The sequence below is a fragment of the Cherax quadricarinatus genome, chromosome 86 (assembly GCF_038502225.1).
Source record: "Cherax quadricarinatus isolate ZL_2023a chromosome 86, ASM3850222v1, whole genome shotgun sequence".
Lineage (NCBI taxonomy): Eukaryota > Metazoa > Arthropoda > Malacostraca > Decapoda > Parastacidae > Cherax > Cherax quadricarinatus.
In genome coordinates this window covers 471,396-496,399 of record NC_091377.1, presented here as the reverse complement: position 1 = coordinate 496,399, position 25,004 = coordinate 471,396, and the positions used below count along the sequence as shown (strand labels likewise).

Here is a 25,004-nt window from a genome sequence, read left to right as displayed (position 1 = left end):
CTATGTCGGATATGAGGATGAGGAACAAGATGGGAGCGAGTACTGTGCCTTGTGGAACAGAGCTTTTCACCGTAGCTGCCTCGGACTTTACTCTGTTGACGACTACTCTCTGTGTTCTGTTAGTGAGGAAATTATAAATCCATCGACCAACTTTTCCTGTTATTCCTTTAGCACGCATTTTGTGCGCTATTACGCCATGGTCACACTTGTCGAAGGCTTTTGCAAAGTCTGTATATATTACATCTGCATTCTTTTTGTCTTCTAGTGCATTTAGGACCTTGTCGTAGTGATCCAATAGTTGAGACAGACAGGAGCGACCTGTTCTAAACCCATGTTGCCCTGGGTTGTGTAACTGATGGGTTTCTAGATGGGTGGTGATCTTGCTTCTTAGGACCCTTTCAAAGATTTTTATGATATGGAATGTTAGTGCTATTGGTCTGTAGTTCTTTGCTGTTGCTTTACTGCCCCCTTTGTGGAGTGGGGCTATGTCTGTTGTTTTTAGTAACTGTGGGACGACCCCCGTGTCCATGCTCCCTCTCCATAGGATGGAAAAGGCTCGTGATAGGGGCTTCTTGCAGTTCTTGATGAACACGGAGTTCCATGAGTCTGGCCCTGGGGCAGAGTGCATGGGCATGTCATTTATCGCCTGTTCGAAGTCATTTGGCGTCAGGATAACATCGGATAGGCTTGTGTTAATCAAATTTTGTGGCTCTCTCATAAAAAATTCATTTTGATCTTCGACTCTCAGTCTGGTTAGCGGCTTGCTAAAAACTGAGTCATATTGGGACTTGAGTAGCTCACTCATTTCCTTGCTGTCATCTGTGTAGGACCCATCTTGTTTAAGCAGGGGCCCAATACTGGACGTTGTTCTCGACTTTGATTTGGCATAGGAGAAGAAATACTTTGGGTTTCTTTCGATTTCATTTATGGCTTTTAGTTCTTCCCGCGATTCCTGACTCCTATAAGATTCCTTTAGCTTAAGTTCGATGCTTGCTATTTCTCTGACCAGTGTCTCCCTACGCATTTCAGATATATTGACCTCTTTTAGCCGCTCTGTTATTCTTTTCCGTCGCCTGTAAAGGGAGCGCCTGTCTCTTTCTATTTTACATCTACTCCTCCTTTTTCTTAGAGGAATAAGCCTTGTGCATACATCGAGTGCCACCAAGTTATTCTGTTCTAGGCATAAGTTGGAGTCTGTGTTGCTTAGTATATCTTCCCAGCTTATATCGGTTAGGACTTGGTTTACTTGGTCCCACTTTATGTTTTTGTTATTGAAGTTGAATTTGGTGAATGCTCCCTCGTGACTAGTCTCATTATGTCGGTCTGGGGCTCCACGCATATATGTCTGAACCTCAATTATGTTGTGATCTGAGTATATTGTTTTTGATATGGTGACATTTCTTATCAGATCATCATTGTTAGTGAAGATGAGGTTTAGTGTATTCTCCAGTCTAGTAGGCTCTATTATTTGCTGGTTTAAATTGAATTTTGTGCAGAGATTTAAAAGCTCGTGTGAGTGTGAGTTTTCATCAGAGCTGCCTCCTGGTGTTATTACTGCAACAATATTATTTGCTATATTCCTCCATTTTAGGTGCCTTAAGTTGAAATCCCCCAGGAGCAAGATGTTGGGTGCAGGAGCTGGAAGATTTTCCAGACAGTGGTCAATTTTTAACATCTGTTCCTGGAATTGCTGGAATTATAACAACAATATAATAATAATAAAATAATAATAATAATAATAATAATAATAATAATAATAATAATAATAATAATAATAATAATAATAATAATATCACCACACGCAGCAGAGATGATTTTTTTTATTCACTGAGAATAAAAAATTGACGTCCTTTACGGACACTTGCACCTTGAAGTCTTGTCTTGTAGCCCCAAACTCAAAAATTTGTCAACAATTATTCACGTTTCTTCTTAGCAATTAACATTAAACTCTGCATCAGTTTGTCCCAAATCTACGTCAAAATTTACTTCCCTTGGTACCTCTGAATAATAGACAGTACCGACAAGATGGAGAATTAATCACATGTGAAACATCTGGGTATCTTTATTGAAGACGTTTCGCCCTCCAGTGGCTTTATCAATACAGAAGACGATGTAATCAGTCCATGAAACAATATATTGTTTCATACTATGGAATAATGCTCTTCTCCAGACTGAGGGACTGACCACCTCAAAACTTTAAGGGTGATGGACTGATTACATCGTCTTCAAGTATCTTCTGCTTCTATCAACTTTTCTGTACTCGACTGAAGAAGCCTACTGTGTAGGCGAAACTTTTCGAAATAAAGATTCCTAACTGTTGCATATGTGTCTTACATAAGTTGGAGTTGGTGAAGACTATCGTAGTCTTGAAGAGTCTTCAGACGCTTCTGAGTCTTCAAGACTATGGTAGTCTTCACCAAGTCCACGTTGAGGGACAGATTACCTCATCTTTTGTATATAGTTCTACTGTCTTACCATTATGTCCTTGAATTTGTATTGATAAAGCCACTGGATGGCGAAACGTCTACAATAAAGATACCCAGATGTTGCACATGTGTCTAATTCTTCACCTAGTCTTATATACTTCTCATTGATCTTAAGACTATGTTGCTTATTTGGTGTTGTGGGTTGGGGTTGTACCCGATTCCCTCCTGACAGCCGATTTTCCATCGGCTTTGTCGCTCAGGTGGGTGTTGTGGTCGCCCTTGGGACTCTTGACGACCTGATGCTTGTCGTTCGTAGTCTTGACCTGGTTTTCGTCGTCCATGTCGTCTTCACTGTCGTCTTGGGATGTACTGGGAGACGGTGAGGTTTCAAGACGAGCTGCGTCGCTACTCTGAAATACCAACGCAGCTTTGAGAACTGGGTTCACAAATAGTTATGTTAGCTTAAATTTGAGAAGGACATGTCTAGTAAGGGCCAGTAGGCCTTCTGCAGTGTTAATTCTTATACTCCAATGCTTTCTATGTTTTTTTACTTTTAAGACAATATACTCACGATGTAAGAACATAAGATTACATTTTTCACAATACTTTTGATGTAGATATGAACCTAACATTACACATAACAAACTATACCACGAGCGGGGACTAAACTCGCGGCGAGCGAGTCGTCAAACTCCAAGCCAGAGCGTAAGCTAAGACAACTAGACATCACGTGTAGCTGAATATGTACGGAAATGAAAGTGTTGAGCAAGTTGTTTTAAGAATTGAAAGGCAGCCATGTTGGCAAGCTGAAAGGCAGCCAAGTTGACAAGCTGAAAGGCAGCCATGTTGACAAGCTAAAAGGCAGCCAAGTTGACAAGCTGAAAGGCAGCCATGTTGACAAGCTGAAAGGCAGCCATGTTGACAAGCTGAAAGGCAGCCAAGTTGACAAGCTGAAAGGCAGCCATGTTGACAAGCTGAAAGGCAGCCAAGTTGACAAGCTAAAAGGCAGCCAAGTTGACAAGCTGAAATTAATAAATTAATGAAGTTTGCTTTAATGGTATTCGACTAAACGAGGGTCATTAAGACTAATTTTCTAATTAATTAACTAATTAATCCCTAAGTTCGGGATGAGAGTAAACTCTCAGTGTATATACACTGAGTAATACACATTTTGGTATAAACATTTCTGATGGGGCATGGGAATGAGTGTTCTTGTTATACCGGCTGTCCTCTCGTCCTGTCCCGAAGCCCCGTCTGTACTGTATCAGAGTTTGAGGGTACTTAAGTAAGATTATCCAGGTATACACAAATACAGTTACATAGATCATCATACATAGCAGCATATGTGTAGAGAACTTAGGATTACCCAAAGAAAGTTAGACAAAGTGACTTATTTCCATTGGTGTACTTTGGACTGCTGGTAAACAGGGATTAGAAACCTATCGACAGCTCAGTCTTCCAAGGCTATATATCACGTATTCACTAAATTAGGGATTAAAATAATCTCTCATTGTATATACACTGAGAGGAACATGCCTCTCGCTGTATATCAACAGTATGCGAGTTAAAGTCTCGAAGTCGTGAATCCCTCAAGTCAAGTGACTCCCAACAGTTAGTGTTGAGGTGGTCAAGAGTCTGGTAGTTTGTGGTGGTCTGGAAAAAACTTGCAGCTCCTTAATTTGTTTCAAACTCTCCTGTGTGCTTCCTGGTGGGCCTTATGTGTTACTGAAAAGTGTATTTTTTTTTTTTTAAGTATCTATCCTTTCCATCTGTGGAGGCTGCCGGCGGATGTATTCGAGTCATCCAGGTATGTGTACTTAATTATACAGCGCTCTATGATCCATTAGAGCTCAGCTCTTCTTTTTTAATAATAATAGTACGTATTAGGAACATGTCCTATTTTATGTATAGGGAGATGCCTTGTATAGGGAGATGCCTTGTATAGGGAGATGCCTTGTATAGGGAGATGCCTTGTATAGGGAGATGCCTTGCATAGGGAGATGCCTTGTATAGGGAGATGCCTTGTATAGGGAGATGCCTTGTATAGGGAGATGCCTTGTATAGGGAGATGCCTTGTATAGGGAGATGCCTTGTATAGGGAGATGCCTTGTTTAGGGAGATGCCTTGTTTAGGGAGATGCCTTGTTTAGGGAGATGCCTTGTTTAGGGAGATGCCTTGTTTAGGGAGATGCCTTGTATAGGGAGATGCCTTGTTTAGGGAGATGCCTTGTTTAGGGAGATGCCTTGTTTAGGGAGATGCCTTGTATAGGGAGATGCCTTGTATAGGGAGATGCCTTGTATAGGGAGATGCCTTGTTTAGGGTGATGCCTTGTTTAGGGTGATGCCTTGTTTAGGGTGATGCCTTGTTTAGGGTGATGCCTTGTTTAGGGAGATGCCTTGTATAGGGAGATGCCTTGTATAGAGGGAGTTGCATCTCGCCACACGGTGACCCACTGTGTGGTGAGGTACAAGACATTGTCTTACATGCACTATACTGTCGTAAAGTGTGTGTGTGTGTGTGTGTGTGTGTGTGTGTTGTATTGCTGAACATGGTGGTATTTTTGTGAAAATAAGACACATTCTCAATAAAGGTCTTTACTGAGAAACATTTTGACACCGGTGGCCCCTTCAGTCACTGTGATGTTTTTCTAAGACCACCAGTAGCCAATCATCCGTTTTAATTAATTACCTCATTGTGCGTGAGCGTTTTATTCTCCCTCGAGTCTGTATTAACACACCTGTTCATATCCATGATGGTACTTGATCTGTATGTCATGGTACTTGTCCTTCATTTCATGGTATATGATATGATTGAGCAACAGAAAAGAAGTAAGGGATTGAGACAAGCGGGGAATAAAGGATTGAGCAATGAGACAAGTATGCTCACTCAATCACTGATAGCATTGCCACTAACACCTTCACTAACACCCTCAAGTCACTGCTACACACACACACATATCTTGATAACACCAGCAGCCCCGAGTCTTCCTGATAAGGTGGAGATGCTAGTGACTGTCCCACACCTGTCCAGCACACCTGTCTCTAACCGCTATCTCCACACCTGATTCACGTCTCTGTCTCTGTCTATACCTGTCTAGCCTGAGTATTTTGTATGTTATGTATCCCAGGGATCCCTCTAATTATGAGTTTCGTGGCTCTGCACTTTCTGCAGTTTCTTGACATGCTTTGTCAGGAGTTGGGTTTATGATGGCTCTGCGTTCTCCAGGATGGGCCTAGCATACGGTGTATGAAGTATTACAAATGCCTGTAGTGAAAGCTGCTCTTAGCTCTGAAAGACAAGCATTATCTGCAGAAGTTATTAAGTTGATATGAGCCTCTGGTGATATGCTTGGCACTATGCTCAACCTTAGGTCTTTCTCCATGAGTGAGATCAACTGCCCTCCTTCCCTCCCGAGTCTATACTCAGTTTCCGGTCTTCTTGCCCCTTTATCAGTTTTCAAAACGTTGCATTTCCTGGTACTGAATTCGAGTAAAGACATGTCAACCTTAGTTTGTCCAGATCCATTTGTAGCCTTTCTTTGTCCTCGTTAGCTTTTATTCTCACTAGTTTTATGTCAGCAAACGGATGCATCTGACTCAGTGTCATCTGGTATGCCATTCATGTATACCAGAAACCGATTTTCTGGTGACCCCCTCGTCAGGTCCCATTTTTTTTTTTTCTTTTTTTTTTTTTATTCGCCGGTATTCTCCCGGCCCGGGTCTTTTCCAAGTAGTGGTGACCCGGCCTTGGCTCCCTATCTGGGGAGTGTCTCGAGACTTAAGTCTCCCATGGGAGGAGGTACAAGTACCTCCTCATCTTTGGGACCAAGTGTCCCCAGGCCTAGCCACATTCCCCGCCCTCACGGGGCTCGTAGGGAGAAGCTAGGCCTCTGGTCTGCCATCTACCCCGCCCCAAAGGGGCTCGTGGTGATGGCAGTCTTATGAGCTGCAGATGGTAGCAAGCTCAGCCCTTTCAGGTCCCATTGTTTTCTATGTATCCAGCTCCCTCACGGGGTTTTCACCTTTCTGTCGTGTTTGGTGTAACCTTTACCTTTGGCTCTCTAGTACTGGCCCTTTTTCCACTACCTACCAGGAGGGTGCTCCAGGAGTCAAAGCCTCCGCGACTCGGTTCTCGACCAGGCCGAGAACACCTCATTAACTCTCGTTTCTCCTTCGGTCGAATTACACAGGTCTTTTATTGTCCTTTATTTCTGATGTGATTGTGAAAGCCCTTTCAGGTCAGACTTGATTTTTTCTTGCCATTCTCAAAGTGTTGCTCAGTTTCTCCTCTCCCTCGCATGTTTATTTCTGGCACTTTTATCCACTTCTCTATTCTCATGTTTATTTCTATATTTCCATGTTCTTTTACTCTCTTCTTCACTCGTCATCTTTGACTTTAATCGGTTCCCGACCAGCCGGTTCGTACGTCTGCGCGCAGCCAGCAATAACAGCCTTGTTGATTAAGCCCTGATGCACCGCGAAACCTGGTCATGGACCAGGCCGAGGGGGCTTTGGCCCCTCGGCCATTTCCCCTTCTAGGTGTGAAGTTGATCTCTGCCTCCAGGTACTGTCCAGCTAGGTACTCTGTACTTTGGACTAAAGAAGCCAGTGGATTCTTTAGTCCAATGTAGAGAACATTGGAAGATGAGGAGCTTGAAGTAATCAGTCCCTTAGCCTGGAGTCTGTGTTCAGTCCATCAGTCCTGGACTGTACACATCGTCTCCAGGCTGAGGGACTGATTACCTCAAACTACTCTAAATCTTCCACTGTTCTCTACATTAGACTGAAGAAGCCACTGACGGGCGAAAAGTTTGCACAATAAAGCTTCCCAAATATTGCACAAGTCTCTCTTTTTCATCCTTTCTACTTTCTAAAGCATTTAAATCACAATCCCTTTAATACTTAACAAAGCTCAGCCATGGGCAAAACATTGCAAGAAAAATGATTATTTGCTGTCATTGTCTTTATTTCTTCCATCCTTTGTTTTATTGGCTAATATCTGGGTATTGCTGGTTCAGTCAACAGCATTATTATTATTATTATGAGTGTGGCTCTCAGCTTTATCTAATTATCGAAGCACTTATCTTTCACACTACCGTCAAGGCTCGTAATCCCTTTCCTTACTATCAACACACTTATCACTGTGCCTCTCACTCCATTACTGTTATCAAATTGGTCTTTAAATTCCAACGACCTGTTCACAGCCCGGTTAATTTTAATATCCAGTGTGTGATAACTCGGTGTTTTAAACCGTTCTCATTGAACTAGGACGTGTTTCCTTAAGACACCTGCTGTCCCTGTTCACCTAACAGTAAAATAGGTACCTGGGTTATATATATATATATATATATATATATATATATATATATATATATATATATATATATATTATGGTTTTTCAAGAATCCAGAAGGTTTAAGGACAGCATAAACCAGCACCGTAGGCCACTAGTGGTTTAAATTTATAAATTGGAATTTATTTGGGATCAAGGGAGCTAAGGTAAAGTGTGGCCATGTTCTGGTGTTCTCCCATATGGAGTTGTTGTGGCCATGTTCTGGTGTTCTCGAATGTGGAGTTGTTGTGGCCATGTTCTGGTGTTCTCCCATGTGAAGTTGTGGCCATGTTCTGGTGTTCTCCAACGTGAAGTTGTTGTGACCATGTTCTGGTGTTCTCGAATGTGGAGTTGTGGTGGCCATGTTCTGGTGTTCTCCCATGTGGAGTTGTGGCCATGTTCTGGTCTTCCATGTGGAGTTGTGGCCATGTTCTGGTCTTCCATGTGGAGTTGTGGCCATGTTCTGGTCTTCCATGTGGAGTTGTGGCCATGTTCTGTTCTCCCACGTGGAGTTGTGAACGTTCGTTCTTTAAGATGGAACATAGCCAGTTGTCAGTGAGTTGAGAGGGAGGGCCAGGAGGCTTAGCTCTTTACCGCACTTAGGAAAAATATAATTCTCTCTCTCTCTCTCTCTCTCTCTCTCGCTCACATTACACATTTCCCCCTTCACAAACACATTCTAACTCTTATTCACATTCTCTCACACATCCTCACACTGCACTTTCACATTCTCCCACACTCCATCTCTTTTTCTCACATTATTTCACACTAATATTCCCTCACTCACATTCTAACACACGCTTTATCTCACAAACTCGCATTCTCTCGCACCTCCATCTCACATTCTCTCTACATTCTCACAAACTTCCTCAACTGCTCATACCCAGACACTAAATATCTCTTATCACCCTAAAATTACCACAACTTCCTCTCCCATTGATTAATAACCTCACACACCAAGTCTGACGACACTCCTGTCACCGATCGTTGGGCACCACAGCTGCTGTGATAGTTGTGGTGACACCTGCAACCACCAATTATATCACACCTGTCATCACATATATATATATTTTTTTTTTATTATCACACTGGCCGATTCCCACCAAGGCAGGGTGGCCCGAAAAAGAAAAACTTTCACCATCATTCACTCCATCACTGTCTTGCCAGAAGGGTGCTTTACACTACAGTTTTTAAACTGCAACATTAACACCCCTCCTTCAGAGTGCAGGCACTGTACTTCCCATCTCCAGGACTCAAGTCCGGACTGCCGGTTTCCCTGAACCCCTTCATAAATGTTACTTTGCTCACACTCCAACAGCACGTCAAGTATTAAAAACCATTTGTCTCCATTCACTCCTATCAAACACGCTCATGCATACCTGCTGGAAGTCCAAACCCCTCGCACACAAAACCTCCTTTACCCCCTCTCTCCAACCTTTCCTAGGCCGACCCCTACCCCGCCTTCCTTCCACTACAGACTGATACACTCTTGAAGTCATTCTGTTTCGCTCCATTCTCTCTACATGTCCGAACCACCTCAACAACCCTTCCTCAGCCCTCTGGACAACAGTTTTGGTAATCCCGCACCTCCTCCTAACTTCCAAACTACGAATTCTCTGCATTATATTCACACCACACATTGCCCTCAGACATGACATCTCCACTGCCTCCAGCCTTCTCCTCGCTGCAACATTCATCACCCATGCTTCACACCCATATAAGAGCGTTGGTAAAACTATACTCTCATACATTCCCCTCTTTGCCTCCAAGGACAAAGTTCTTTGTCTCCACAGACTCCTAAGTGCACCACTCACTCTTTTTCCCTCATCAATTCTATAATTCACCTCATCTTTCATAGACCCATCCGCTGACACGTCCACTCCCAAATATCTGAATACATTCACCTCCTCCATACTCTCTCCCTCCAATCTGATATTCAATATTTCATCACCTAATCTTTTTGTTATCCTCATAACCTAACTCTTTCCTGTATTCACCTTTAATTTTCTTCTTTTGCACACCCTACCAAATTCATCCACCAATCTCTGCAACTTCTCTTCAGAATCTCCCAAGAGCACAGTGTCATCAGCAAAGAGCAGCTGTGACAACTCCCACTTTGTGTGTGATTCTTTATCTTTTAACTCCACGCCTCTTGTCAAGACCCTCCCATTTACTTCTCTTACAACCCCATCTATAAATATATTAAACAACCACGGTGACATCACACATCCTTGTCTAAGGCCTACTTTTACTGGGAAATAATTTCCCTCTTTCCTACATACTCTAACTTGAGCCTCACTATCCTCGTAAAAACTCTTCACTGCTTTCAGTAACCTACCTCCTACACCATACACTTGCAACATCTGCCACATTGCCCCCCTATCCACCCTGTCATACGCCTTTTCCAAATCCATAAATGCCACAAAGACCTCTTTAGCCTTATCTAAATACTGTTCACTTATATGTTTCACTGTAAACACCTGGTCCACACACCCCCTACCTTTCCTAAAGCCTCCTTGTTCATTTGCTATCCTATTCTCCGTCTTACTCTTAATTATTTCAATAATAACTCTACCATACACTTTACCAGGTATACTCAGCAGACTTATCCCCCTATAATTTTTGCACTCTCTTTTATCCCCTTTGCCTTTATACAAATGAACTATGCATGCTCTCTGCCAATCCCTAGGTACCTTACCCTCTTCCATACATTTTTTAAATAATTGCACCAACCACTCCAAAACTATATCCCCACCTGCTTTTAACATTTCTATCTTTATCCCATCAATCCCGGCTGCCTTACCCCCTTTCATTTTACCTACTGCCTCACAAACTTCCCCCACACTCACAACTGGCTCTTCCTCACTCCTACAAGATGTTATTCCTCCTTGCCCTATACACGAAATCACAGCTTCCCTATCTTCATCAACATTTAACATTATATATAATATATATATATATATATATATATATATATATATATATATATATATATATATATATATATATATATCACACGCACACATCCAGAGATGGAACACAGTAACAAGGGGACACAGTCGGAAGTTGAAGACACAGATGAATCACAGGGATGTTAGGAAGTATTTCTTCAGCCACAGAGTAGTCAGTAAGTGGAATAGTTTGGGAAGCGATGTAGTGGAGGCAGGATCCATGCATAGCTTTAAGCAGAGGTATGATAAAGCTCACGGTTCAGAGTGACCTAGTAGCGATCAGTGAAGAGGCGGGGCCAGGAGCTAGGACTCGACCCCTGCAACCTCAACTAGGTGAGCACAGACACACACACAGACACACACAGACACACACAGACAGACACAGACACACACACACAGACACACACACACAGACACACACACACAGACACACACACACAGACAGACACACACAGACACACACACACAGACAGACACACACAGACAGACACACACAGACAGACACACACAGACAGACACACACAGACAGACACACACAGACACACACAGACAGACACACACAGACAGACACACACAGACAGACACACACAGACAGACACACACAGACAGACACACACAGACAGACACACACAGACAGACACACACAGACAGACACACACACAGACACACACAGACACACACAGACAGACACACACAGACAGACACACACAGACACACACACACACACACAGACAGACAGAGACACAGACAGACACAGACACAGCCACACACAGACACACACAGACACACACAGACACAGACACACACACACACACACACACACACACACACACACACACACATACATGATTGAAAGGTATAATCCTGAAAAAGTATATTAGATTAAGCCAGGTTGTGTAATTGAAAGAGTTGAAGTGATAGTGACTCGTTATCACCCGAGGGATTACTGGATGATAAGAATAATATAATTATCTTCATACAGTTATACAGAGCCACTGTAACTGACGTCAACACACCTGGTTATTACCAGGCTTATCACCTAGCACATAGGCTAGTGTAGCACATGGGCTCGTGTAGCACATGGGCTAGTGTAGCACATGGGCTCGTGTAGCACATGGGCGCGTGTAGCACATGGGCGCGTGTAGCACATGGGCGCGTGTAGCACATGGGCGCGTGTAGCACATGGGCTCGTGTAGCACATGGGCTCGTGTAGCACATGGGCTCGTGTAGCACATGGGCGCGTGTAGCACATGGGCGCGTGTAGCACATGGGCGCGTGTAGCACATGGGCGCGTGTAGCACATGGGCGCGTGTAGCACATGGGCGCGTGTAGCACATGGGCGCGTGTAGCACATGGGCGCGTGTAGCACATGGGCTCGTGTAGCACATGGGCTCGTGTAGCACATGGGCTCGTGTAGCACATAGGCGCGTGTAGCACATGGGCGCGTGTAGCACATGGGCCCGTGTAGCACATGGGCGCGTGTAGCACATGGGCGCGTGTAGCACATGGGCGCGTGTAGCACATGGGCGCGTGTAGCACATGGGCTCGTGTAGCACATGGGCTCGTGTAGCACATGGGCTCGTGTAGCACATGGGCGCGTGTAGCACATGGGCGCGTGTAGCACATGGGCTCGTGTAGCACATGGGCTCGTGTAGCACATGGGCTGGTGAAGCACATGGGCTGGTGAAGCACATAGGCTGGTGAAGCACATAGGCTCGTGTAGCACATGGGCTCGTGTAGCACATGGGCTAGTGTAGCACATGGGCTCGTGTAGCACATGGGCTAGTGTAGCACATGGGCTCGTGTAGCACATGGGCTCGTGTAGCACATGGGCTCGTGTAGCACATGGGCTCGTGTAGCACATGGGCGCGTGTAGCACATGGACTGGTGAAGCACATGGACTGGTGAAGCACATAGGCTCGTGTAGTACATAGGCTGGTGAAGCACATAGGCTCGTGTAACACATATGCTCGTGTAGCACATAGGCTAGTGAAGCACATAGGCTCGTGTAGCACATAGGCTGGTGAAGCACATAGGCTCGTGTAACACATATGCTCGTGTAGCACATAGGCTAGTGAAGCACATAGGCTCGTGTAGCACATAGGCTCAGATAGCACATAGGCTCATTTAAAAAATACACAAACAATAATACGATCCTTTATTGACAACGTTTCGCTCACACAGTGGGCTTAATTATGTTACACACTTGTGACTTGATAAAGCCCACTGTGTGGGCGAAACGTTGTCAATAAATGATAGCATTATATTGCATTTGTCTATTTTTATCATCGTGTCGTTATTTTATGCCATTTATCTTCGGCTTTATTACCCACAGTGGAGGGCTTTATTACCCCAGTGGAGGGCTTTATTACCCCAGTGGAGGGTTTTATTACCCACAGTGGAGGGCTTTATTACCCCAGTGGAGGGCTTTATTACCCACAGTGGAGGGTTTTATTACCCACAGTGGAGGGCTTTATTACCCCAGTGGAGGGCTTTATTACCCCAGTGGAGGGCTTTATTACCCACAGTGGAGGGCTTTATTACCCACAGTGCAGGGCTTTATTACCCACAGTGGAGGGTTTTATTACCCACAGTGGAGGGCTTTATTACCCCAGTGGAGGGCTTTATTACCCACAGTGGAGGGTTTTATTACCCACAGTGGAGGGCTTTATTACCCCCCGTGGAGGGTTTTATTACCCACTGGGGGGTTTTATTACCCACATTGGAGGGCTTTATTACCCCCATTGGAGGGCTTTATTACCCCCATTGGAGGGCTTTATTACCCACAGTGGAGGGCTTTATTACCCACAGTGGAGGGCTTTATTACCCCAGTGGAGGGTTTTATTACCCCCTGTGGAGGGTTTTATTACCCACTGGGGGGGTTTTATTACCCCCAATGGAGAGCTTTATTACCCACAGTGGAGGGTTTTATTACCCCCGGTGGAGGGTTTTATTACCCCCAGTGGAGGGCTTTATTACCCCCAGTGGAGGGCTTTATTACCCCAAGTGGAGGGTTTTATTACCCCAAGTATAGGGTTTTATTACCCCCGGTGGAGGGTTTTATTACCCCAGTGGAAGGCTTTACCCCAATGGAGAGTTTTATTATCCACTGTGGAGGGCTTTATTATCCACTGTGGAGGGCTTTTACCCATCGTGGAGGGCTTTATTACCCCCAGTGGATGGTTTTATTACCCCAGTGGAGGCTTTATTAACCCAATGTAGAGTTTTATTACCCACAGTGGAGGGTTTTATTACCTCCAGTGGAGGGTTTTACCCACAGTGGAGGGTTTTATTACCTCCAGTGGAGGATTTTATTACCCCCAGTGGAGGGCTTTATTACCCCAGTGGAGGCTTTATTACCCCCAATGGAGAGTTTTATTACCCCCAATGGAGAGTTTTATTACCACAGTGGGGGTTTTATTACCCCCAGTTTGGGTTTTATTACCCACAGTGGGGGCTTTATTACCCCCAGTGGAGGGCTTTATTACCCCCAGTGAAGGGCTTTATCCCTAGTGGAGGGCTTATTATCCCCAGTGGAGGCTTTATTACCCCCAGTGGAGGGTTTTATTACCCACAGTGAGGGCTTTATTACCCCAGTGGAGGGTTTTATTACACCCAGTGGAGGGTTTTACCCACAGTGGGATTTTATTACCACAGTGGAGGCTTTATTACTCCCAGTGGGGGATTTATTACTTTCAGTGGAGGCTTTATTACACCCAGTGGAGGGTTTTATTACACCCAGTGGAGGGATTTATTATCCCCAGTGGTCTCTTTATTACCCCCAGTGGGGGCTTTATTACCCACATTGGAGGGCTTTATTATCCACATTGGAGGGCTTTATTATCCACATTGGAGGGCTTTATTACCCACATTGGAGGGCTTTATTACCCACATTGGAGGGCTTTATTACCCACATTGGAGGGCTTTATTATCCACATTGGAGGGCTTTATTATCCACATTAGAGGGCTTTATTACCCACATTGGAGGGCTTTATTACCCACATTGGAGGGCTTTATTACCCACATTGGAGGGCTTTATTATCCACATTGGAGGGCTTTATTATCCACATTGGAGGGCTTTATTACCCACATTAGAGGGCTTTATTATCCACATTGGAGGGCTTTATTACCCACATTGGAGGGCTTTATTACCCACATTGGAGGGCTTTATTACCCACATTGGAGGGCTTTATTATCCACATTGGAGGGCTTTATTATCCACATTGGAGGGCTTTATTACCCACATTGGAGGGCTTTATTACCCACATTGGAGGGCTTTATTACCCACATTGGAGGGCTTTATTATCCACATTGGAGGGCTTTATTATCCACATTGGAGGGCTTTATTATCCACATTGGAGGGCTTTATTACCCACATTGGAGGGCTTTATTACCCACATTAGAGGGCTTTATTACCCACATTGGAGGGCTTTATTACCCACATTGGAGGGCTTTATTACCCACATTGGAGGGCTTTATTACCCACATTGGAGGGCTTTATTATCCACATTGGAGGGCTTTATTACCCACATTGGCGGGCTTTATTACCCACATTAGAGGGCTTTATTACCCACATTGGAGGGCTTTATTACCCACATTGGAGGGCTTTATTATCCACATTGGAGGGCTTTATTACCCACATTGGAGGGCTTTATTACCCACATTGGAGGGCTTTATTATCCACATTGGAGGGCTTTATTATCCACATTAGAGGGCTTTATTACCCACATTGGAGGGCTTTATTACCCACATTGGAGGGCTTTATTACCCACATTGGAGGGCTTTATTATCCACATTGGAGGGCTTTATTATCCACATTGGAGGGCTTTATTACCCACATTAGAGGGCTTTATTATCCACATTGGAGGGCTTTATTATCCACATTGGAGGGCTTTATTACCCACATTGGAGGGCTTTATTACCCACATTGGAGGGCTTTATTATCCACATTGGAGGGCTTTATTATCCACATTGGAGGGCTTTATTACCCACATTGGAGGGCTTTATTACCCACATTGGAGGGCTTTATTATCCACATTGGAGGGCTTTATTACCCACATTGGAGGGCTTTATTATCCACATTGGAGGGCTTTATTATCCACATTGGAGGGCTTTATTATCCACATTGGAGAGCTTTATTATCCACATTGGAGGGCTTTATTATCCACATTGGAGGGCTTTATTACCCACATTGGAGGGCTTTATTATCCACATTGGAGGGCTTTATTACCCACATTAGAGGGCTTTATTACCCACATTGGAGGGCTTTATTACCCACATTGGAGGGCTTTATTATCCACATTGGCGGGCTTTATTATCCACATTGGCGGGCTTTATTATCCACATTGGAGGGCTTTATTATCCACATTGGAGAGCTTTATTATCCACATTGGAGGGCTTTATTACCCACATTGGAGGGCTTTATTATCCACATTGGAGAGCTTTATTACCCACATTGGAGGGCTTTATTATCCACATTGGAGGGCTTTATTATCCACATTGGAGAGCTTTATTATCCACATTGGAGGGCTTTATTACCCACATTGGAGGGCTTTATTACCCACATTGGAGGGCTTTATTACCCACATTGGAGGGCTTTATTACCCACATTGGAGGGCTTTATTACCCACATTGGAGGGCTTTATTACCCACATTAGAGGGCTTTATTACCCACATTGGAGGGCTTTATTACCCACATTGGAGGGCTTTATTATCCACATTGGCGGGCTTTATTATCCACATTGGCGGGCTTTATTATCCACATTGGAGGGCTTTATTATCCACATTGGAGAGCTTTATTATCCACATTGGAGGGCTTTATTACCCACATTGGAGGGCTTTATTATCCACATTGGAGAGCTTTATTACCCACATTGGAGGGCTTTATTATCCACATTGGAGGGCTTTATTATCCACATTGGAGAGCTTTATTATCCACATTGGAGGGCTTTATTACCCACATTAGAGGGCTTTATTATCCACATTGGAGGGCTTTATTACCCACATTGGAGGGCTTTATTATCCACATTGGAGGGCTTTATTATCCACATTGGAGGGCTTTATTACCCACATTGGAGGGCTTTATTACCCACATTAGAGGGCTTTATTACCCACATTGGAGGGCTTTATTACCCACATTGGAGGGCTTTATTACCCACATTGGAGGGCTTTATCTACCACTACCTAGAGGCTTTAGCCTCTAGGTAGTGGGGGCACCTTGTTGCTGTGCAAAGGTTCTTGATCCAATTAACCGGAGTAACTCACCCTTTCATCGGATCAAACCTGAATGTTTCCCATTACCCAGGAACTGTTATGACCCTGCGGGTTTAGTGCTTCCCAGCGAATATTATAAGAATGACTCGAGCATGTGAAAGTATTTCTCAGTATTCCATCTATCAGGTAATATTCCATCTATCAGATAATATCCCATCTATCAGGCAATATTCCATCTATCAGGCAATATTCCATCCATCAGGTAATATTCCATTATCAGATAATATTCCAATTATCAGGTAATATTCCATCTATCAGGTAATATCCCATCTATCAGGCAATATTCCATCTATCAGGCAATATTCCATCTATCAGGCAATATTCCATCCATCAGGTAATATTCCATTATCAGATAATATTCCAATTATCAGGTAATATTCCATCTATCAGGTAATATCCCATCTATCAGGCAATATTCCATCTATCAGGCAATATTCCATCCATCAGGTAATATTCCATCCATCAGGTAATATTCCATCTATCAGGTAATATTCCATCTATCAGGTAATATTCCATCTATCAGGTAATATTCCATCTATCACTTAATATTCCATCTATCAGGTAATATTCCATCTATCAGATAATATTCCATCTATCAGATAATATTCCATCTATCAGATAATATTCCAGCTATCAGATAATATTCCAGCTATCAGATAATATTCCAGCTATCAGGGAAGAAAAACATCTACCAGGTGAGCGAAACATCTACTAGGCGAGCGAAACATCTACTAGGCGAGCGAAACATCTACTAGGCGAGCGAAACATCTACTAGGTGAGCGAAACTTCTACTAGGTGAGCAAAACATCTACCAGGTGAGCGAAACATCTACCAGGTGAGCGAAACATCTACCAGGTGAGCGAAACATCTACCAGGTGAGCGATACATCTGCCAAGCGAGCGTAACATCTACCAGATGAGCGAAACATCTACCAGATGAGCGAAACATCTACCAGATGAGCGAAACATCTACCAGGTGAGCGAAACATCTGCCAAGTGAGCGAAACATCTACCAGATGAGCGAAACATCTACCAGATGAGCGAAACATCTACCAGATGAGCGAAACATCTACCAGATGAGCGAAACATCTACCAGATGAGCGGAACATCTACCAGGTAAGCGAAACATTACCAGATGAGCGAAACATTTACCAGATGAGTGAAAAGTCTACCAGATGAGCGAAACCTCTACCAGATGAGCGAAACATTTACCAGATGAGTGAAAAGTCTACCAGATGAGCGAAACCTCTACCAGATGAGCGAAACCTCTACCAGATGAGCGAAACCTCTACCAGATGAGCGAAACCTCTACCAGGTGAGCGAAACCTCTACCAGGTGAGCGAAACCTCTACCAGGTGAGCGAAACCTCTACCAGGTGAGCGAAACATCTACCAGGTGAGCAAAACCTCTACCAGGTGAGCGAAACATGTACCGGGTGAGCGAAACATCTACCGGGTGAGCGAAACATCTACCAGGTAAGCGAAACATCTACCGGGTGAGCGAAACATCTACCAGGTGAGCGAAACTTCTACCAGGTGAGCGAAACATCTACCAGGTGAGCGAAACATCTACCAGGTGAGCGAAACATCTACTCACCTGAGCCTGCATCTTCCTCCACTTGGCTCTTCTGTTCTGGAACCAAGTCTTGACCTGAAAATAAATCACCATTATTAAATTGTCCCGTAATTAAAAATCATCATCATTAAAGGTATTCTGTCACCCATACGGATTTAGTGCTCACCTCCAATAAAATATTACCATCGCTTAATAACTTTTAAGTTTATTGCAAAAAGTAATTAGGATTATTATTAGGATTAGATTAATCGTAATAATCCTAATTACTGGGTTAATCCGATTAATCCAGATTGAAGCCAGTCATTATGGCTTGTATCCGTGGATGAATGGTTCAAGGAACCGACACGTTGTTAAATTAGACACATGTGCAACTCTTGGGTATCTTTATTGAGGAAATGTTTCGCCACACAGTGGCTTCATCAGTCCATACAAAGGATAAACTTGAAGAACAGGAGGAGAATGAGGTAATCAGTCCCTCAACCTTGAGTCGATGTGGTCAGTCCATCAATCTTGAATAGAATACGGCATATGAGCGGAGAAGGAGCTATAAACTGTATGGCAGGAGAGGTGCAGCAGTTGTAGGTGGTGTCACATTTGTCCAATGTGGAAGTAGGTCGTGCCCAAGGGGACTGATGAAGCCACTGTGTGGCGAAACGTTTCCTCAATAAAGATACCCAAGAGCTGCACATGTGTCTAATTTAACAATGGCTTGTATCCACTGGAGTATTTTAGGCCCTAATTATTATACTACCCACAGTAGGTGCCTCCCAGGTACCTGTTTCTTCTCGTATTAAATTCTTTGTAATTCCAATGATTATAATTGTTATAATTGTTATAAATTTAGGATTAAGGATAGATATAGGTTCAAGGATAGTATATAGTATTTGATAGACAATATATAGTATTCGATACCCTTTAATAATTTGATAGTACAGTATATCTTACATGATGACATATATGATAGTACATGATAGATAGTATGATAGTACATGATGGATCCTACATGATGGTACATGAAAATAGTATATGATAGTACATGACAAATAGTCATGTACTATAGAACATGATGGAGAGTACATGATAGAACATGATAGTTCATGATGGATAGCACATGATAGTACATGATGGATAGTACATGATAGTACATGATGGATAGTACATGATAGTGCATGATAGTACATGATGGATAGTACATGGTGGAAAGTACATGATAGTTCATGATGGATAGTACATGATAGTACGTGATGGATAGTACATATTACATGATGGATAGTACATGATAGTACATGATGAATAGTACATGATAGTACATGATGAATAGTACATGATAGTACATGATGGATAGTACATGATAGATAGTACATGATAGTTCGTGATAGCACATGACAGCACATGACAGATAGTACATAAATAGTATATGATAGTACATGATAGAATATGATAGTTTATGATAAATGGTATTTCGTAAAACATTGGATAGACAACAACACAATAGCTTAATGGAACAATAATAATAATAATAATAATAATAATGCTACATCAGTAGTTAACTCTATAATGCTCCTGCTTGAGCGAAACGTCGTTACTAAAGTGTTCAGTGAAGCTTTTGTGCCATGAACGACCCTTGTCTAGGGACTAGGTAATCTTTTGTGTACTAGACTAGCTAGTTGAGGGGAAATGTTCTAATTGATCACGTCACAGGACCTAATCATCAGTTTCTAACTGGTAATTAGGAGTCGTGGTTGCTATGCCCCTTCGGCAGATAGTTACTAGAAGATCATTGTGGGATATTAATGGTTAAGAGTTTTTTTTATATAAGTTCGTGAGTGTATAGACTGAGACATTCGTTTTGGAACGTTCAGAACGAGTCAGTTTCTTGATGTTTCAAATTTTTAGACCCGATTTCAATATATATTGCTTTGAAATTGGGTCCATGGATTTGAAACACCGTGTGTTTCTTAAATGAATTGATACGTTAAGCTCTTTGATAAATACAGGAAGTTGCGGTTTTATCTGGCCTGAACAATGAAAAAAACATTGTTTTCAGGAAATAGAGAATTCTGAGTCTTAATATATTGAAAAAAATGTTTTCAATATCTCGTTCAGCTTCAAAAGATGTTGCTGGGATAGTCATTCAGTTGGCTTAAGAAATGCATAAATGAGTCATAATCGAAGACAATGTATATATATATATATTATACAAACGATGTTCTTCCTTCCCTCAGATTATTTTTTGTAAACCAAAGACTGCACCTGGTGTAATGTAAAAAGAAATAGAGAGAATCGGTCGTTAATATATTGACTAAAATTAATAAAATTATTGATAATGTAGACTTGATTGAAGCATAAAAGACAAGCTGGGACAGGCATGGTAGGTGCTGAATGGGGCATCCCACTCATCTCACACACTGAGGTCCGAGGTTTGATCCTCGGTACAGTTGGAAACAGGACGTGTTTCCTTAAGGGTTTGGGAGTCAGGAAGGTTTGGGAGTCAGGAGGGTTTGGGAGTCAGGAAGGTTGAAGCAAGGAAGGTTTGGAGCTTGGAAGGCTAATAGGGTGCTTAACTCTGGCCTACCTGACGCTCCTGCAGGTTAAGCTCCCTAGCGATGTCCTTCCTCTGTGAGGGAGTGATGTACTTGTGACGTCTGAAGTAAGACTCCAGCTCCCGGGTCTGGCTAGCTGTGAATCTCACCTGCCCACCTCGTCGACGTGATCGACCCACAGGGTAACCCACTCCTGGGGAGGTAATTTTAGAAGGATAAATGTGAAATCCTTAGGATTAGTTGTCGTCGGAGGGTTAAGCCAGGATAGCTAAAGAAAACCCAGTAATATGGCTTATTTCCACTAGATGATCTCTCCTAGAATGCAGCCCTGTACCTATTTAATGCAGTTTATAAACTGTATTCTTTTGCAAGATTGAACACATCGACTCCAGACTGAGGGACTGATTACCTCAAACTCCCGATCTTCACCATTCTTCTTTGTATTGGACTGATAAAGCCACTGTGTGGCGAAACGTTTCCACAGTAAAGATCCCCAAGTGTTGCACATATGTCTAATTTATCGACCATTTACCTTCACGTGTTTGGAGACTTGCCTATATACCTCGACCCTTCCCACCGCCTCTGACATGAATTAATAAAAGCTAGAAGCTAAGGAAAACAAGTTAGCAACAAAATACTTTATTACAGTTACATTTCAACACTCCGATAAGATATCCAGATCTCTATACATACTACTGGAACGTATTACTTGACATAGATGAGGGCATTTATACTTTCTAGAATCCTCATCCCCATCATGGGGATGAGATACCCCCATTGCTCTTTCCCATCCAAAGATTCTTGCAGAAAATATCCCTTCATTAAGGTGTCCAGATCCTGGTGAAGGGCTTTTAAGCCTCGACACCGGACCTTCCTAGGGTCAAACCTGATTGCCTTCCATTTCCCAGATGCTGTAGAACCCCTGCAGGGTTTAGCGAACGTATGCAGAATATTTCCTGACGAATGCACTAGCAACTCGCAAATTCTTTTCACATAAAATAAAATTCCCAAAACTGCCCCCAAAGGGATGGACTTCCGAATTACAATATAAATGATTTACCAAAATTATATCACGATTATAGATCATTCAAGGAGTGGATCTTCTTTATCTTCCCTCCTCGCTGACGGTCCCACTTTTGACACCGACTCCCTCTTTGACATTTTGACAGTAACAGAGTTATTACACAACCTTTTATTATACTTCCTTTAGCGCTCCTCACCGTCCTTACTAACTCTACCCCCATTATAGTCTCCACCCTCGCTAGTCTCTGATCAAGTAAACCCTTGTGGGTTTAACGCTTAGTTATGATGAATAAAGGAATGTACAGAGACTCGAACTAGGGGGAAGATGTCTTGCAAATCTAATTATGGGGGAGAAGAGTTTCAAGGGGGGGAGGTTAGACGTTCTCAAGCAGAGACAAAAAATTAATCAGCATCGCATGGAGGGAATACTTAATTAAGAAACAACTCAAGCATTTTAAGTGCCACTTTAAGGATGGCTAATAAGATATCCAACCTATGTCAGAATTAGATTTACATTTTGCCATAAACCCTGCTGGCTTATTGTGCACCCCATATCCTTCCTGTAGACGGTAGTGGCTGGTTTACTGTGCACCTCATATCCATCCTGTGAACGGTAGTAGCTAGTTTGTGTACCTCATATCCATCCTGTGAACGGTAGTAGCTAGTTTGTGCACCTCATATCCATCCTGTGGACGGTAGTAGCTAGTTTGTGCACCTCATATCCATCATGTGAACGGCAGCACAAGAGATTATGGATACACAAGAAGCCTAGGAACTAGGCCCCGAAAAGTTAACAAGAGTTCGTATGGATATATATTTATAACTTAGTTCATTTATTGCAATCAAATTTAGGATATTTTGATAGTGTCTGGTTCCTTATGTTTATTAATATATTTTCACTGACATAGCACATATGTTATTATGCTGTCCATATTCCTTAATAATATGGACAGTCAAGCACATAGCATTCAAGAAAGTGGGAGTAAGTTTAGCCATATGATTTGCATTTAATTTGAAATTGGATCGTGATACCTAATACCAGGCCAGTGGTTAACGCACTATCCTGGGATTTTACGACTCATTCGCCGTGAGTACAAACCCCACCCGTCCCGTGGTTTTATTGTCTAACCAATTTAGAAAGGGAAGTTGCTCATTAGCGTTCAGAGAAGCTATGAATCTTTATCGCAGTGGTAGTGTGTTCAGGTTGTAACCGAATGGGCCCAGGTCGATTCCTGGGCGGGGAGGAAGTTATGGGCCTTTTTCCTAGCTATAGGTACCTACGAGTCTTATCCTAGAATAAGACCTTTAAAGGACGCCATTGGAAATAAGCCATTCTGCTTGACTTTTTGGGTAATCCTGGATTACCCAAAAAAGTCTGTCTTCTGAAAGATAAAAGAATTACCTGAGTCTAAGACAGAGTAGGAGAGAGGCAAGTATGTCCTGGAGGTAGCGAGGCTGCGGTAATGAGCTTCCATATATTTCTGCAGCATCAGGCTGTAAAATCCACCTCCAGCACCCAGACCATTCATCATGTCACAGCCAGCGCCACCATACAGCAAGTCAGGCCTCAAGCTCGTGTTGAAATCCCTAGCGACGGTCTCCATGGAAAACCTCTCGTGCAGACCTGTGTCGGGTCTGAGAGCCACTGGTCTAGCCAAGACTGGGAAGTCATTCTCTCTGTCTATATTGCTAGAGACGTTTTTATCTTCCTTCTCTTTACTGTCGTCCTCCGTCGTCTTCCCGTCTGTGACAAGCCTAACACTAGCATATGTCGAGTCCTTGTAGGTATCTGTGTTGTTCGTGACCCGTGATTGGCTGTCCAGCTCAACTACTGGCGAAGAAGCCGCTGATGAACCCGGAGTAAAGGTGGAAGACGAGGTGGTGGGTGGCGATTGTGTTGTGCTGTAGGGAGAGGTGGACCTCTTGTGGGCATAAGATAGTATCTGGTCTATCGTATATCTTGTCACCATGGTGAAAAACTTTAAGGTCTTAGTATTATTAGTCTACTACAGGACTGAGGCCCATTTAACTTCGTGGTTGATGCCTGTAAACAATGGATCCCACACAATCAGTGCCTACCACCTGACATCATCTTCCTCATCAACATTAACAAAAGCGAGGCAATCACACACGCTAAGAACAGGATACGTTCGACCATATATCAAACTCCAGTGGCGAGAAATAACTTTTTCTCAGTGGATAAGATGCAAGAGATCGCGAGATTGAGCTGTAACTAAGGACGGCAGTAATTAAGATGGAGAGGGTTGGGAGAGTGAGGAAGGCGAGCCACTTTGTATACCGCCAGGCAAGGCACTGATACCTGTTTCCGCAAAGACTGTCAGGCACAAGTTTATAGATGCCATTGAGTGTTTTTCTTCCTGATCTGCCCTCACCTGCCTCACCTTGCTTCCTCCTTCCTCCTCTATTCCTCACCTCTTCCCCATCCAAGACCCTGTATTCCTTATAGCAAAATCATAAACAACGAAGCAGAGGAACCGTACAATGGCATTAATAATTAAATAACAGCAACACAGATGTTCTTATCAGAGAATGTGAGTGTTAACTAAACCGGATTCAAGTTATTGCTGCTTTTCAATAGTTTATTGTTAACCTTATTCAATATCCTGTCATCAGCGGCTTCACAGAAATAATGTTAGCATCTTCTCATACCGCTACTTTTTTTTACATTACCAGAATGAGTTAGGTTGCATTGCATGGTTACCCAGACTCGTGAAATCGTAAGGACACGATTGCAAACACACCCATACCACGGACAGGGCTTGAATCTACGGCAAGTCAGTCGTAAAACTCCAGGCCAGTGGGTTAGTCGCTGGGCCAATTGGGTGCAATATTATTCATCCAACTAGGTATATTTATACACCA

At 43.1% G+C, this 25,004-nt stretch overlaps 2 protein-coding genes across 3 annotated transcripts in view; one reads left to right on the top strand and one right to left on the bottom strand.

Moving 5' to 3' along the window:
- Positions 1–1,562: 1,562 nt before the first annotated feature.
- On the bottom strand, positions 1,563–24,556 carry LOC128702990 (uncharacterized). Its single transcript, XM_053797502.2, has 4 exons — positions 23,524–24,556; positions 21,131–21,291; positions 18,577–18,630; positions 1,563–2,836 (listed from the first exon to the last, which is right to left on the bottom strand). Exons 1-4 carry the CDS (start codon positions 24,089–24,091, stop codon positions 2,612–2,614), a joined length of 1,008 nt encoding a protein of 335 aa, XP_053653477.2. The 5' UTR covers positions 24,092–24,556; the 3' UTR covers positions 1,563–2,611.
- LOC128702988 (mucin-2) overlaps positions 4,044–25,004 on the top strand; it is an 89,224-nt gene continuing 68,263 nt past the window's right edge. Inside the window, exon 1 of one of the 2 annotated variants that reach the window (XM_053797499.2) lies at positions 4,044–4,233. The gene's annotated coding sequence lies outside the window, so the exon portion shown is untranslated. The remainder of the gene's footprint in view (positions 4,234–25,004) is intronic. The other variant, XM_053797500.2, reaches the window with a different exon arrangement.